Source organism: Myotis brandtii, unplaced genomic scaffold (genome assembly GCF_000412655.1).
Source record: "Myotis brandtii unplaced genomic scaffold, ASM41265v1 scaffold612, whole genome shotgun sequence".
NCBI classification, from domain to species: Eukaryota; Metazoa; Chordata; class Mammalia; order Chiroptera; family Vespertilionidae; genus Myotis; species Myotis brandtii.
The window spans coordinates 1,611,114-1,627,861 of record NW_005370328.1 but is presented as its reverse complement, the minus strand read 5'-3'; the positions used below and the strand labels follow the sequence as shown (position 1 = coordinate 1,627,861).

Genomic DNA, 16,748 nt, shown 5'->3' with positions numbered 1-16,748 from the left:
TAAACTGAGTTAACTTAGCTTCACAGACTGATTTTTTAAAAGATATTTTAAAATTTACCAAAAAAGGGTTTATAAAGGAACATGACTTAGTTTTATAATTCAAATAAAATTCAAACAATACTATATTTTATAATATACAAGAAAACTAAAAATACATTGTTTTGAAAAACAGCAAAGGATGCCAAGAATGTAATAAGTAGTGACAAGGTTTCCAATGGCAATTTATTCAAGAGAAAAAAAATCACTAAGAGGTATGAAAATGTGTTACTGAAATTGTAGTGCTATTTTCAAAGTAAAATTCTAATCAGCAATAGAAAAGCAGGGAGATGCCCAAACACAGACAAGAAAATAGCTCGAGCAAATCTAATAAATTTCACTCACCCTGCCAGATCTTTTCAACTTATTGAAAAATTCACTTGACTTAATATTGACACAGAGACGTGTAAATCAATACAATCAGAATGAAAGATATATTTTAATTTAAAAATGTTCAGACTGCAGCTGTAAAATCTATGCACCTAGCACATAGAAATCATCAAGGGTTTGAATGTTGAGACATAATATTGGGGCTAACCAACATTTAAAGGGGAATGCCAAATACTAAATTTTCAGCATTAATTTTTTTTTTAATTTGTTCATGGTACTTGTAAGGCCATCTTTACAAAATTTACTGAAATATATTTCTCACCACCACATAAGCTGAATTTCACTGAGAATCCATCAAAGCCTGCAACCAGGGCACCACCTACCTGCTGTTTATAAAAAGTCCTATTTTTATATACAACTAGCAAGCAAGTGTGATCTCCCCAAATGCAATGAGAAAAAGAAATGCAGGTACCCCCTCATCTCAGCGCCTTTCCATGCAGTGGAGACGCTATCCGACATGGTAGCCACCAGCCAGATGTGGTGTTAAATTAAGATGTATGCAAAGTATAAAAATCCACAGAAGACTTGAAGTACAAAACAAGTGTACAATATCTCAATCATTTTTGCTACAGTAAGTTTACTATTACATACACATTTTCAAGGTATAAAACCAGAAGTAACCAAGTGTTTCATTTGGCCATCATAGTATTTTCAGATGTTTTGAATTTGAATGCCTGCAGCTAGGGAATGCCTTCTCTAATCTGCAGCTACATCCCCAACACCAAGCTACCTCTCTCTCTATCTCTCTATCTCTCTCTCTCTCTCTCTCTCTCTCTCTCTCACACACACACACACACACACACACACACACACACAGATCAGCTTGGCCCTGAAGGCATTTGAGCTCTGAGTTCCTGAAGCAAATGAGCACTAACAGTTCCTTTACAGTTCACAAGTCCTAGTACATACCTTAGTCCACCTTATCCTTCACTGTCCCTGCCTTAGGGATGAGGAAACAGAAGCTCAGTGAGGGACTCCTCCAAGGGGACACCGCTGGGAAGTCATGGCTTTGTGGCCAGCTGCTCTGACTTCCGGTCGGAGCCTTTTGCTTGCACAACACTGGGAGAGGCTCAAGCAGGGTTCTGGGAGGAGTGGAGTGATGGGAGCGAGGCCTTCGGGCCTGGAGGTTTTCATATAAGGGATTAACTGAGATGCATTCTGATGAATGGACAAGGTTTCCACAGACTGACATGAAGTGTGATGTTTCCAAAGGTGAAAATCGTGGGGGCAACGGGGCAGAGGCTGGGAGTGCCAGGCACACTCAGGATGCACGGACCAGCGAGAGCCAGGCCACAAGGAAGGAAGTGGCAAGACCTGGAGCAGAACAGGTTGAATCTTCTCTGGTGAACCAAGCAAGGGCACCAATAGACAAAGTTAGAGGTCAAGAGGGTGATGAGAATCACATTAGAAGAATTGATGGTGTGAAAGGAAGTAGAGAGAGGAAGACTGAACAATAGGTTATGTTGATGGCTTAGAGCACTGGGTGGGGGAGAGGGAAATGTAGATTACTAATTGATCTCCTTAAAAATATCCACTTGGATTGAAAAATAGTAAACTTGACCTGGCAACCCCTAAAACTAGTTAAAAACATTAACAAAGATTCAGTCTCTAGAATGAATTAACATTCAACTAGAAAGATTAGAAAGGCAGGGGGGACAGACAGACACACTGGACCAGGAATCGGCCGTGATCCTGCCTCAGCCTCTAGGTATGTCAGTTACTCATCTTGTCAGAACCCACATTTCCTCCTTTGGAAGGTGGGTACGACAAGCCTGTTGTCCTTCCCAAAACTGAACACTGCCAGACCAAGGTGACAACTGTGATATTACAGTTATTGTTAAAATTCCTCCTAACAGCCTGGCCAGCGTGGCTCAGTGGTTGAGGATTGACCTATGAACCAGGAGGTCACAGTTGGATTCCTGGTCAGGGCACATGCCCAGCTTGTGGGCTCAGTCCCCAATGTGGGGTGTGCAGGAGGTAGCTGATCAATGATTCTCATCATTGATGTTTCTCTCTCTCTCCCCCTCTCCTTTCCTCTCTGAAATCAATAAAAATATATTTTTTTAAAAAGTCCTCCTAACTGATAGGAATAGAGAAAAACCCTAAACACTTAAGTAATAAATTGACTGTATCACTAAGCAATGTTTACAAAACCACTAGAGGATTATCTCTAAAACGCTTTATCAGTATTTTTTTAAAAAAAGGCGTAAGCATGTGGTTGATCATTTCTTATTTATTTAAAAGAGCATGATTTGATTTACTTTCATAGTCAATGTGATAGGAAAACCAAATTAGAAAGTACACGTAAGTCAGAGATTGTTTTTAACGTTTTTACAGCTAGCTAAATTTATTAAAGCCTATAATTTGTTAATATAGAAATTAATTTGCTAAGTACAAATGAGTAATATACTTTATATTCAAGAATCCATAGATCAAAAAAATTAGTAAGTTCAGTTTCATAAAAAGAAACACTATTTTTAGATGAACAAGTAAGACCCGTAATTCATGTCTGATCTTTGCCTTAGAAAACATCTGTTTTCTTCACTGAGCAGCTAGCCCTATTAATGAATTCCATATTGGCTATTCTAGCTATATAAATTGCCCCTTTTAACTGCTAAATTAATCATATGGCATTATATATTAGCAGCAACACAAATTTGCCCATGAGTTACAGATTTGATTCAAATTAATGCCACCTTCATTTCTAACAGTATCCATTCTGAAAAATCAATCTTAGAATTTCAGTTGCTATAATATAAAAAGTGTAGACTTAAAACCAAGTCTTAGCACGTGTTGACTGCAAACGCATTTTTATTAAATTTGTCGGAAAGTAAACTGATTCTCACGTTCATTTCTTAAAAGCACAGTAGAGGTGGAGATGGGGAAAAAAATACCAATCTGACTTCACTGTGGAATAAGTAAAGAAAGGTATAAAATGAAAATGACAAGAGTCAGTGCTCATCACACAGTACTTGAAAAAATGTAATTTAATTCTAATGATCATAATTAAGAACCAAGACAAAGAAATGCTCACGTGTGATGCATTTAACTAAAAAATAATGACTGCATTCCATATCATGGTGTGTGGTGAAAGCCCATCTGATTTCACACTTAGGATACATTTGAAAAGAACAACCTGCAAAGGTACAGAGAGAGGTTTAAAAATTAATAGTGTAGCTGGAGATTAATAAGGGAGAGACCTGTGTGGAAGACAGAATGGAATGGAATATTTGTGTTTCCTTTGAATGTCACTATCAACAGAAAATAAAAGCAGGCTCCCAATAGGATCGATAGCGGATCCTAATTCAAATGAGTACTTACCCTTCCTTGTAACAAGCACATGAAATGATGGCGCTACCCATGTATCTCTGGCAATAATCACCTAACAGCCTCTAAGTGCTTGTTTTATGAATCCGGCCCTTTCTCAAGAAGGGACGCCGAAAAGTCTTTTAAGCTCCTTCTGAAAAGAATTGACTGCATTGCACTTAAGTTCAAGGGTATTAAAATGTACAGAGGAGAGTGAAAAAGGTGCTCGGTTATAGATTTCAACTTCTTAACTAGAAGACTGACTCAAAATAGATTTTCTAATTTACAATGAATCAAGAGAGAAAACATTCGACCATAGCGAAAGTGGCGCAAATGTATCAAAAACCAAATGAATAAACATTTGAGGAGATTTATTATTAGGAATTGCAATAAATTTCGGAAAGATGAATTGATTTTAGTTAAAAGGTATAACTGACAATTTATTGGGCGGGAAGATGCATTATTTTCCAATTGTTATCCATCTCCAGTAAAACTGATTTGTGTCCTATTGTATTTTATGGAAAAGGAGAGAGCAACTTTCAGGGATTTAGATTAAATGTAGTAATCATAACCAGGCACTGTGAACTATATATCTACTATTAAAGAAGATTTTTGACATTTAATTCTGTAGCAATATTTTGGCTCTGTACCACTCTTCTTAAATCCAATTCCTGCTCCACTTGGCAGACTTCTCCCTTTTAATTTTATGAGGCTTAAAGTAGCGTTTAACCACCCATGCGGTAAATAATGCCGGATTAGAAATATTTAGTGTTTTGTTTCCCTTTCAAGAGTGGTAATCCATCAAATCCAAAAATGTTCTCTAAAATTTTCCTATATTTTTGGCAACCCCTAATATATGATATCATAAAAACTATAAAATTAAATAAAATGCATTACATTGCCAGAATAGATGGGCTTTTCTAAAGAATGGCATTAACCTGAAAGGGCAGGTAAAAATTACTTTGAATCGGAAACATAACAGTCCTTATTGAGAAACAGACCCCAAAAAATAAATAAAAAAAAAATACGGATTAAAACATGATACTTGATTAGACTCTTTTAATTTTATTCCTTCTGGTAACAGATCTTAGTAAGTGTGCAAATAAATTTCTAAGCAGTGTAACCATTTAATATCCACCGAAATCACATACTATAGGCAAGGCAAAAAATTAGAGTTATGCAGGAAAACAAGTATTGAACATCTGAATATACTAGGTACTTGGCTGAGTGCTCCATGAATATAAAGTTTAAGTTTAGTACCTCATGTATGCACACTTGCTCCCAACAAATTTAACTCGTAATTTTTTCATAAAGGGAGGCACCAAACATAATGAACTGATTAACCTACTGAAGTTAATATTTCTAACTATAATTCCGATTAATTGTAAAACATTTTGCTATTTACACTTGAGCTTAGGATAACTGTAATTAAAAAGTCTATTGTTATTAAATCAAAATAACTACCAGAAAATGGACTTCAAACAAAATCAAATTCCAATTCTTTTTTAATTTTAATGTACATGAAATGTTAATTTTAGTTATTAATGAATCCCAATTATTACAATAATGACATTACAACTGCATTCAGGAGTCTGAGATATAGCAAAGTAATAAAGTAACCTGTCAAATGAATAATTACCTATATTGAATCTATAGATAAAACAAATGACCTAGAAATGAGTAAAGTCTGTAATTCACTCAAGACACGTGGATGCCATACATTAATGGTTAGAACATCTAATTTCTTCACACACATGCATATCTTCATCCTCACTTTTAACCAAGTTTATGATTACAACTGTTGTGAAAATTAGTGTAGGTCCTCATACCATCTAAATGAAATGATTATCTACCAGAAATAAGACATACAATCTAAAATGATGTGTGTGTGTGTGTGTGTGTGTGTGCGCGCGCGCGCATGTAAAGACACACGCATGTAAAGGCCCCTTTTCAATCAAGTGCCTGCTTTGCCCTTCACAGTGCTATGCTGGGAACTGAGAGCGATATGGGGAGACTCAGGAAGAGCAAGCGCTCATCCTGTCAGCTAGACAGCCAGCCACTTTAGGAAGCACCCCAATGGGAAGTCAAGGCATTTCAATAACAAACATCGGCCACAACTACACAATAAGGTGTTCATAGTGTACTAGTAACATATAGGGGGCCCCCAAAAATGTATACACAAACTGTGAATAATTATAAAAACTGTTTCTTAAAATATATTGCATTTTCTCCCAGCTGGCGTGGCTCAGTTGTTGTCGACCTATGAACCAGGAGGTCTCGGTTCGATTCCTGGTCAGGGCACATGCCCGGGTTGAGGGCTCAATCCCCAGTGTGGGGCATGCAGGAGGCAGCCAATCCATGATTCTCTCTCATCATTGATATATCTATCTCTCTCTCCCCCTTTCCCTTCCTCTCTCAAATCAATAAAAATATATTTGAAGAAATACATTACATTTTCAAAACTGAGCTATCAGCAGTTAAAGTGTGTATACACGTGTTGGAGACGCTCTGTATGTAACACATACAAGAATTTTTTGAGGAAACAGGATAACTGAAATTTCGTTCAACCAAGGAATGAGTTCGATTAATTTGTATTTCCTAAAACAGTCAATTCCAAAGGCTGGGCATACACAGTGTTTTTAAGAAGCTCTATGAGGAAGCAGGATTAGGAAAAAGTTGTAATACTAATGAATATTCAGCACATACCATGTGCTAGGAATCACCGGGTATGACATGTTCTTGGGGTTACTGTATAAACATGAGCAGAGGAATAACAGTATCAAATAGGAAGGTTACTCATGCATGAGTTCAAAAGAGGCAGGGCGGGTAGGTGTGATGTAATTTCAGAAGACGTGTGAGGAGTCAGGGAAGGTTTTGAAGAAAAGGTACAGAACTTGAACTGCTCCTGGAAGGAGAAGAATTGCACAGTAGGAAGAGGTTGTGAGCAAAGGTATAGGAGGAAGGACTATGGCTAAATATGGGACCGCTGCAGGAGGCGTAGTCAGCTCATGAGTAACTACTCCAGGGCAGCGATGGATGGAACTGGAAAGAAGGGGCTCCTAGGACAGATCGGGAAGGAAACAGGACTCAGAGTGCCGGAGGACAGAGAACACAGACAACTAACATGAGAAGTGAAGAGTGGAAATCCTCCTAGGATCAGTGCTTCCCTTCACAACTATTAGTCTCTTTTCTCGCTCCCTTTCCCAATTAATTTTTACTAACCACACAGAAAGGTACCGGGGAACAAAGACAGATTGTACTCAGTTTGTGTTCACAGCTCTTCCCCCTCCGAAGACATCATAATCATCATTACGTGTGTGTGGTACAACTGACCCGAGAAATCTATGGCTGAAAACAGTTAAGCAGGACATCAAGTGTCGCCTTCATCCACCCACAAGATGACGTAAAATACTCCTTTAAAATAATTTCTTCTAAGACATCAGAAGAGTCTATCAGAGATATATGTAAATGACACGGAATGAGATGAAATCTCAGTGATACTGTATCGTTTTTAACGATTATTTCTAGATTACATATACCAAAATCAGGGGTCCTCAAACTTTTTAAACAGGGGGCCAGTTCACTGTCTATCAGACCGTTGGAGGGCCGGACTATAGTGTAAAAAAAAACTATGAACAAATTCCTATGCACACTGCACATATCTTATTTTGAAGTAAAAAAACAAAACGGGAACAAATACAATATTTGTGTTTGCATGTGGCCTGCGGGCCGTAGTTTGAGGACCCCTGACCAAAATCTCTACAAATCTGAAAGACCTCAAAAACACCAGTACACGCTATTAACGATTCCTACAATAATACTGCAACTTAGAGAGAAACACACCTACAAGTTCAGCACTGTATTGACCTGGAACACTATCATGGTGAATTGTCTATCACCAATTGTCTGATTTAAATGGGAAGTTCTAAGAACAAGATGCCATATATAATACTGTTATACAGCACGAGTTATCACTTCTTTGGTATATAAAGAAATCATCAAATTTCTACCTACTCCTCCATTAAATAGTCAATATTTTAGACAATTGAGACTTAAGAAAAACTTCACAAGTTTTATTGGCTTTGAATACGTATAAATACCTGTTGGCATGTATCTCTGGTTTGTCATGGACAAACAGACAACAGACGTCTGGTTGGCATTCGCTACCTGTAGCACAGGGAACCCCTTCCATTTACTTCATTGTGAATTCTCCGTTGTTCAAATTGACCTTCAGCTAGAGGATTTGCGGGTGACTTCCATATAGAAAGCACTTGTTAAATACTATTTGGAAGTGTGCTACCCATCATTGATTTTGAACTTTTCTGATATTCGCTATCTGACAGAACTGAAGGCAAATTAGAAAGCTGAGTTTTATAGACCATCAGAAGAATTCCATCAGCAACATAAAAGGCAGAAAACCTGACTCGAGGCTCCGAAAAAAGTGAAATGTTTGCAGCATTTCCATTTCCTCTATTTTGATGGGAGAAAAAAGAAAAAAAAGAAAAAGAATGGGGCCCCTAGTGATGTCATCACCCTTTTAAGACACAAAAGGGAAAAGGGATCTTCAGTATCCATCGGTGGCGTCAAATGGTGACCATGAGCAGTCTTAATAAAAACAGCATTTTAGAACGTATTTCAGAGGTTTCTTAGGATGCAAAATGTTTTTAAATGATAAGAATAATCTTTATTAGAGATATTTTTTTAAAAACCTCAAATGTTTGCAAATTCAATGTTTTTAAAGAGATTCATTAAAAAGTCCATAAATTATTTCCTAAAAAAAAAAAAAAATCTTAAAACAAGCCATTTCTTTACTAATAACCTAAGCATTTGCATGCAAATACTAAAGTGAAAAAAAATAAAAGGAAGAAAACATGGCATTTCATGCATTTTAAAAAATGTAATAAAATCCTGACCAGTGTGGCTCAGCTGGTTGAGCTTAGTCTCTTGCACCGAAAGGTCACTGGTTCGATTCCCAGTCAGGGCGCATGCCCAGGTTGCAGGTGCGATCCCCGATCAGGGTGCTTACTGGAGGCGGCTGATTGGTGTTTCTCTCTCACATCCATGTTTCGTTTCTTTCTCTCTTCCTTTCCCTTCCTCTTTCTCTAAAAGTCTCTTTTTTAAAAACCATATTAAAATAAAAAGAAAATGAATTTTTAAAAAATTTAATAGAAAGACTGGTTGCCCTGTACAAGAAGTAGCCACAAAAACAGGATGACTAATACACTATTATAATGTTCATTTCAGAACATACATTATGATTAAATGTAAGGGGGGAAAACCAAAACAGTATATAAATATTTGGCAGCTGTCTTCTTGCTTTAGCTATGATGTTATAAACAAGTGGCCTTTTTGTGGTTTATTTAGTGCCATGTTTTTCACACTTTTGTGCTTTTCTTTTTTATCCTCACCCAAGAATATTTTTTTCCATTGCTTTTCAGAGAGAGCACTAGTAGAAGGGACACAGGGAGTAAGAGAAACATGGATGTTAGAGAGATACATCGACTGGTTGCCTCCCACAGGAGCCCTGACTGGGGCGGGGAGCGAACCCAGGTATGTGCCTTTGACCGGATATCAAACCCCAGACCCCTCCATGCACAGTCCGGTACTCTAACCCAGTGGTTCTCAATCTTCCTAAGGCCTCGACCCTTTAACACAGTTCCTCATGTTGTGGTGACCCCCAATTTCATTGTTACAAATTGAACATCATTAAAGCATAGTGATTCATCACAAAAACAATATGTAATTACATATGTGTTTTCTGATGGTCTTAGGCGACCCCTGTGAAAGGGTGGTTCGACCCCCAAAGGGGTCGCGACCCACAGGTTGAGAACCGCTGCTCTAACCGCTTAGCTACTGGCCAGGGCACTTTTGTACTTCTTGTTGGTGATTCACTGTGCTACCTGCCCCCGAGCACAGAGCTGTGTGCGGTCTAGGGTCCCTAGAAGGTGGGGCTATGATGTGCCTTATGGCGAAGATACATGTGTTGGTGCACTTTGTTCAGGCCTGAGTTACAGGGTGTCGGCCGTGAGTTCCATGTTAATGAATTGACCATATAGATTACATAAGGTGCTTTAAAACACAAGTGTACAGAAGACAGGATTATGTGTTGATGGACTGATGAAAATGTCGCGATCAGAGGCTGGCAGGAACCTAAGCCTGTTTCTCCCTTGGGAGCAAGTTCAGCATTCGCTAATTCAGCATTTGCAGAAACTTTGCAGAACACAACTATGGTGAATAATAAAAATCCCAATCCAAATGTTTGCATTAATGTTTCAGTAAAAAACTCTTCCTTCTGTCATTTCCTTCAAAGATCATCAATAGATTTGTGCAGCTTGAGACGGAAACCCTTTGCCTCCACTCTAACAGGTCACAGCCACGTGTGTTTCTCTTTGCACAGAAAAGTAATCTCTCTTGAAAGCAATCGGCTTTCCAATGTGAAAGTCTAAGGGGGCACTGTTTAAACATGACTCTTTTGTGGGGTTATGATTTTGAAAACTACATTGTTTAAAATAACATGGACAGTACGAGCAATGACAATAAAATCGCGGCATAGGAATTTTAACATAGCAGCACAAATTGGAACTCTTACCTCTCTTGCCCAAGTCAGATATTTTATTGAAAAAAAAAGAGAGAGAGAGATCACAGTACTTAAAAATTCAAACACAAGGACAATTCAGGGTTGAGAGAAAGAAAACCTGAAAAAGCCCATTGTCTTCAGTAAAATTCTGAATACAAAAAAGGGAGACCTGGGAAACAGTTTATGGCCGAATGCACTAGTTTCATGATAAACACACACACAGAGCACATCTCCATCAAGTGAAACTCAATCACCTTTTTACAATTTAGAGAGGAGAGGCGGCTCTTACTATGGCTAAGCCATGTATCATCAATACCATGAAGCTAGCCTATCACTTGTAATAGCTTCTATAAAATACCACAGTGAGACTGCAATAAGCCTAGAAAATGGGCTACAAATCCCAGCGATGCTCGGGCAGGCAGTGAAGCAAAAATAAAAATAGGTAAAACTGAACCAAGAACTGGAGAGCATTCATCCCGATTCATGACTGGGAAGGCAGAGTTCACAGGCCAAGGTTTTAAAGTGACGTGTTCAGATCCAAAAGACAGTCATTATACAAAATAAAAGCATTTATGTAATTCGGGGGGCGGGGGGGAGGACTGTAAATTCTCAGGGCACAGGACATAGCACAGAAAGCTTACTTACAATTACGAAACACAACATTGTCCCTCTAAAACAGTGGTTCTCAACCTTGTCTGCACATTAGAATCACCAGGGAATCTTTTTAAAATCCTGATTTCTGGGCCTCATCCTCCGGAAATTCTGTTTCTTTGTTATGCGGTGGGGCCACAACATTAGTAACAAAGAAAAAGAATTTCCGGAGGATGAGGCCCAAAAATCAGGATTTTAAAAGGATTCCCAGGTGATTCTAATGTGCAGCCAAGGTTGAGAACCACTGCTCTAAAACATCACATTAAATATGCGAAGGTAAAGAGACGCAAAGGTGCATTTGATCGCTTGCGATCTCCCCAGTTTAGACAAATAATCTAAAAGATGCCACACGTTTCAGATTGTAACAACTCTGGGTAAAGGAGATGCCAACTTTCAGTTTCTTTTCCATCATCATATTGAAGTTAGCCAGTAAATGCTGAATTAACAATCCACACAGTAATATAAAAATACATGTATTAAATCACAGTTTTCATCAATTATTGGAATGTAACAAAAATAGTCATCATTTTACTAATAACCGTTCAGAAAAACGCAATGACCCGAACATTTCGGATAATGTCTAAATTCCACCATCGGCAGAGCTGTGACATTGCCCCTCTGCACGGTGACAGCGAGCTCATGCAAGTGCTTCTGACACAGTGACACATGTGGTCTGTCATTCTAAGGGCATGCACGCAGCTCTCACTTTTGAACGTGACAACATGATTCAGAGTCGTACAGCCTTTGCTGCAATATCAGCTTTCACATGATTTCAATATGCTCTAAGCTGAAAGGATCATTGGGATTGCTTTCAAGTATTGGGCAAAGCGCATAGTTTAAAAGGTAATAGTAAATAATTCTACTAGCACACACTAGTTATCACAGCGGCTGGTTTAACACTTGGATGATGCTGGCAGTACAATGAATACCATAGTATAAAATACAATGCGTTTTCCATACAGAGCACATTATTCACGTAGGAAGCACACTTAAACAAAATACAAACTCTGGCAAAATTGAGCAACCTCACCTACTACTCATCCTAGCCCTTGTTAAAATACCCTGAGTAAAAGGCAAATACTTTAAACAATGCTGGTTATAGAAGATTTCTCTAAAAACGAGCCTTAAATGTGAATGTGTCGCCATTTTTTATTTACAACAGTCAGATAATGTAGAAACGAGCTCTTAACCTGTCACGATATAAACATTGAGGAATACTTAATGTGACATCCGGACATTTTAAATTCTCTAGCTTTTGTCAGCAGTTTAGCAAAACAGGTGATAGATACATAAATGGTTTCAATATCTTAAAAGTCATAAAAGAGAAAAAATATATAAAATGTACAGTAGTTTCTACCCACCCCGGGCCCACCTAGGTCCCTAGAAAGCCGCCCAGCCAGGTTCGCTTCTGACTAAAGAAGATCCCAGGCCTCCAGCAAACAGGCCCATCTTTCCATCAAGGAGGCTCCCACTCACTGGTACTCCTCCAGGGGAGAGGACAGGAGCCAGGGTCCCTCGAGTGCCATTCCCCAGATGCTCAAAACGTAACTAATTTATGAGCATGAGCAGATTTGGTTTATAGGGGAATCTCACGGGTCCAGTTTGGAGCCTACAAAAAAATGGATTGTTTTTAAGTATAACATTGGAATACGAATAGGGGACGAGGATGTGGCTTTTTATTCCACAGAAATGGATACGTTTCCAAACATCACAAAACTCAGACAGAAAGGCATGCCTACCATTGAAGGTGGGGTCCCTCCAGACTTTTTAATATTCTTGGAAGGCATTCCACGGAGGCGACTGAGTCTAGCTTGGAAACCTGGAAAATCAAAGACCCGATTTAGGAGATCCTATGATCACGGGAGCATAGGACAAGATCCTGTCAATTACAGAAGTAAAAAAGTTGGAGGAGGGAAAACATCTCGAATGGCAGCAGGGAAAAGGCAAAACTCATACTTAAAAGATCTGAACGAATGACAGGTCGGGTTCCAGTGTGGTCAGCACACAACTACCGACTATTTACGTTTCTTTCCTCTCGATCCCCTTTCTGTCATCCCAGTGTGTTCACGATGGGCCTTTCTAACAGTCTGAAAGCATGAAAGTGTAGCTTGAGGTTCTTTCATGCCCATTTCAGCCTGTCCTCCCTCAACCATCCCTAGACTGACCAAGCCCGCCGGATGCGACATGCTACTGACCTCTTCTCGCGGGATGCGACATGAGGGGGAAGGAACCCGTTAGGATACTTTCAAAGACGGGGTCCGGCAAATGTCTGTCCAGCTCGCTGGGATCTTCCTTCTCCCACCAGGGAATGACCCCCGTGATGCCACACGCTCCGCCCGAGTCCTTTTCGTAAAACCAGTCACTCTGCTCGTCGTCACCTGTGCAAACACGAGAAATGCCCCCAAGACTCAGCTGTGTCATCCCAACGAGCACAGGGGTCAGGTTAATGTTTAAAAAGCACAAGACATCAATCAAATGTGAATTTCAGATAAATGGTTACTTTTTAAAAATATATGTGTGTTTTTTTTATTGATTTCAGAGAGTTTGTGAGGGGGAGAGAGAGAGAAACATCAATGATGAGAGAGAATCATTGATCGGCTGCCTCCTGTACCTCCGCTACTAAGGATCGATCCTGCAACCTGGACATGTGCCCTGACTGGGAATTCAACCCTGAACCCTGACCTCCTGATTCATAGGTCGACACTCAACCACTGAGCCATGCTGGCCAGACAACAATTACTTTTTATATAAATACAGGGTGTGGCAAAAGTAGTGTTACAGTTGTGAGTACACAAAAACAGTTTATTCTTGTATTATTATTTACTAATTAGTGTATTATTTTCCACATAAACTGTAAACCTACTTTTGCCCACCCTGAATATAGTACTTGTACAGAATTTTTAGTCAAAATACTGCATGGGACATACTTATTTAAAAAAATAATTTGTTATTTACCTAAAATTCAAATTTAACTGGGGATCCTGTATTTTATCTGGCAATCATATAAATAGTCCATAAAAAAATTTTCATTCTACCCACAGCCCTATTTAAAAAATGTCTTTAACACTATAACAAGAGTTGCCATCAACAAAAAAATAAAATGTTATGTGTTAGAACCAATGTGAAAAGCTAATCATTTGGCAAAACTGTAGGGAAATCCAAGGCAGTGACTACCCTTCCCACGTTAAGGAAAAACAAGCCTTAATCGCCTGCTGGGAATGAAAAGATATAAGACTACAGAGTTTGTTCTTTGCAGCAGATAATGGTATATATTAGCCTAATTTCATGATTTCTATGGAGTGTAAAAGGGGAAAACAATCATGAACAGATGTGACTAAGTGAAATTAATCTAGTTAAGTTCATTAAGAAATGGCTGTGAAAAAGTTGATTTTAAATGAAAAGTGACAATGCCACAGAGTTTACAATAAAACTACAAATGACTACAGCAATGTATTTATAAAACACAACACTATTCACAGTATATTCGAGAACATCCAAGAAGATAATGATGGATCAATGTAAAATTCAATTTGAAATGTGCCAAAGGTGCGAATCAACAGTATTTTGTGTGTGTGTGTTTTAAGAACAATAGAGAGATATATAAAAAGACAATAAATACTAGCATAGTATTCTAAGCCACTCAATGTTTTTCAAAGGTTGGCAGGCTTATCAAAATGTTACTTTAAAAGTTTTAAATTTCATTTCATTACCAAAGTCAACATTTGTAATATAACTTTGGGGAGACATGTATTTTAATAATAATTTAGGTATACCTTAGCCCCAAGGTCCTACCATATTTCAGCAGAATCTCAAGTTTAAAAAGTCTATGGTCTTTAAAACAGTTATATATCTATTTATCCAGGACTCATGGTTCATAAGTAAGCAAATCATGATTATGTAATAATAATTTAAAGCAATAAATTTCGTTGTTTTCCTTGGAACTTTCTAATTTCCTCTAAAGACTCTCAGGAAATGAAGTTAACATTCATGATTAAGTATTTGCATGTACACCTGCTGATCTTTTCCTTCCAGAACAGCTAGTTTCACAATAAGGCTGTGCTAAAGTAGGAATATCTCCAGGAAGTTTCAAAAATAAAAACCATCTAAGTGGTGAAACATTACTGTTGAACCGTTTACAATATTGAGCTTATGAAAATTGTCTAATCACAAACTAGACAGGACGCCTAAATGTCACAGCTGAATAAAAATGACAGATGACTTGCACATCCAACTTCAGAAATGCTTAAACAGACCGAAATACATTTGAATCAGAAGGAGAGTGGGGACCAGTGTCTTGTGAACTTGCTACAAGAGACACAATGGAAAGACTGTAGGCCTTCTCAAGGAAGATAATCCTCCCGTAATACCGTTAGCTCCACATCCTTGCTTTTGGGGATAATCAATTACTTCAAGTCATGAAGACAGGATGCTCTCCTCGCACACCAGAGAACATCCCAACCTCACTCCACTCAGTAGCGTGTGTAAGGTAAAAGGATTGCAGTCGTCAACTTACGAAATAACTAGTAAGAAGTGAAACTTTACAATGAAGACGTTTCCCCAGAGAGAAAAAATGACATTTCAGTACCTTGCCTTCCCTCATCGTTGGTAAACAAGCCAGCATCCGTGCTGCTGAGGCTGCTGGAGTCGCTGCAAGGAGGGAAGAGAGAAAAAAAGATCAAAAGGACAATTGATCTCCGCGTTGTAACATTTTAAAGAGACGAGGCAGCTCAGGGGTGGAACTGGATGGAGCCTGACAAAGATCTGAAAGGAAACGAGATGATTTTTTAAAATATCCAACTGCAACTATCCTGGTTCCATTCACAACAGGGCATATTATTTTTGGCACATAAAACCCCAGGAATCTAATGGGACCCTGTCAGTAAGCCAGATGTGACTGCAAGGAGGTGCTGACATAATGGATGTGTTTTATTATCTGTTTTCATCAAATGCTCACCACTGCCTTCTCAGGCCATGTGATTCAGCCTGAGCCCGAACACCAGTGCTCAACAGAACGCGCAAGTCTCACTCAAAGACAGCCCGAGCCTCTCCCCAGCACCTGACATGCAAGGGCCGGGGCTGAAATGACTTTTCCCAACCACATCTGCAAATATCCTGAGAAGGCATCACTGAAGAGTTCAAAACACAACTCTCCTACTTGGCAAGGAAGAAAAAAGTTGACAATGGAAACAATCCCTTACATCAAAGTTAAGGTCCCTCTGAGCAAACACTGAGCAAAAAGGAATATTTCCAACGTAAAGGAGGGAGCAGGCAAAAATGACAGGTTCTCATGACGTCCACTGAAGTTTGAGCATATGACAGAGTCAAAACAAACATACAAATTACAACAGACAGTGGACATTTAAATGACCCGAATCAACTGTCACTGTTTGTCCCAATAGCAGCAATGCTTATGTGATAATATAGTTTAAAAAACATACAAAACAAGTCACATGGTAAGAGAGGTTCGGCTTCTAAAGTAAATTGAATATGTTCTTTAAAAATTCTCATGTCCTCCGCTCTGACTGTAATTCTTAATTTTCCAATCAGAAAATTACCCCAGCTGATCCAGTAACATGTAGAACTCCAGTAACCTAACTTATTTAAAAACACAAACATCCCAACCAGTTTTAAAATATTTAAATTGATATTTTAGGGTTAAAATTATAGATGATATTTAGATCCAAATATATTTTCTGAATAGAAAATATTTGTTTATTTAAAAAAATAAATATAAACATAAAAATATATATATAAGTGACACATTTTCCCAAGGAACTCTGAATTAGTA

General features: G+C 38.5%; 1 protein-coding gene across 2 annotated transcripts in view; it reads right to left on the bottom strand.

Moving 5' to 3' along the window:
* Positions 1-16,748, bottom strand: part of GPATCH2 (G patch domain containing 2) — a 94,112-nt gene that overhangs the window by 68,168 nt on the left and 9,196 nt on the right. Inside the window, exons 3-6 of one of the 2 annotated variants that reach the window (XM_014528059.1) lie at positions 15,546-15,607; positions 13,156-13,338; positions 12,700-12,779; positions 11,837-12,569 (exon numbers count right to left, since the gene is read on the bottom strand). In XM_014528059.1, coding sequence (XP_014383545.1) covers positions 12,537-12,569; positions 12,700-12,779; positions 13,156-13,338; positions 15,546-15,607 — 358 coding nt within the window. In that variant the 3' untranslated portion in view covers positions 11,837-12,536. Of the gene's footprint in view, positions 1-11,836; positions 12,570-12,699; positions 12,780-13,155; positions 13,339-15,545; positions 15,608-16,748 lie in introns of those variants that run through there. The other variant, XM_005879890.2, reaches the window with a different exon arrangement.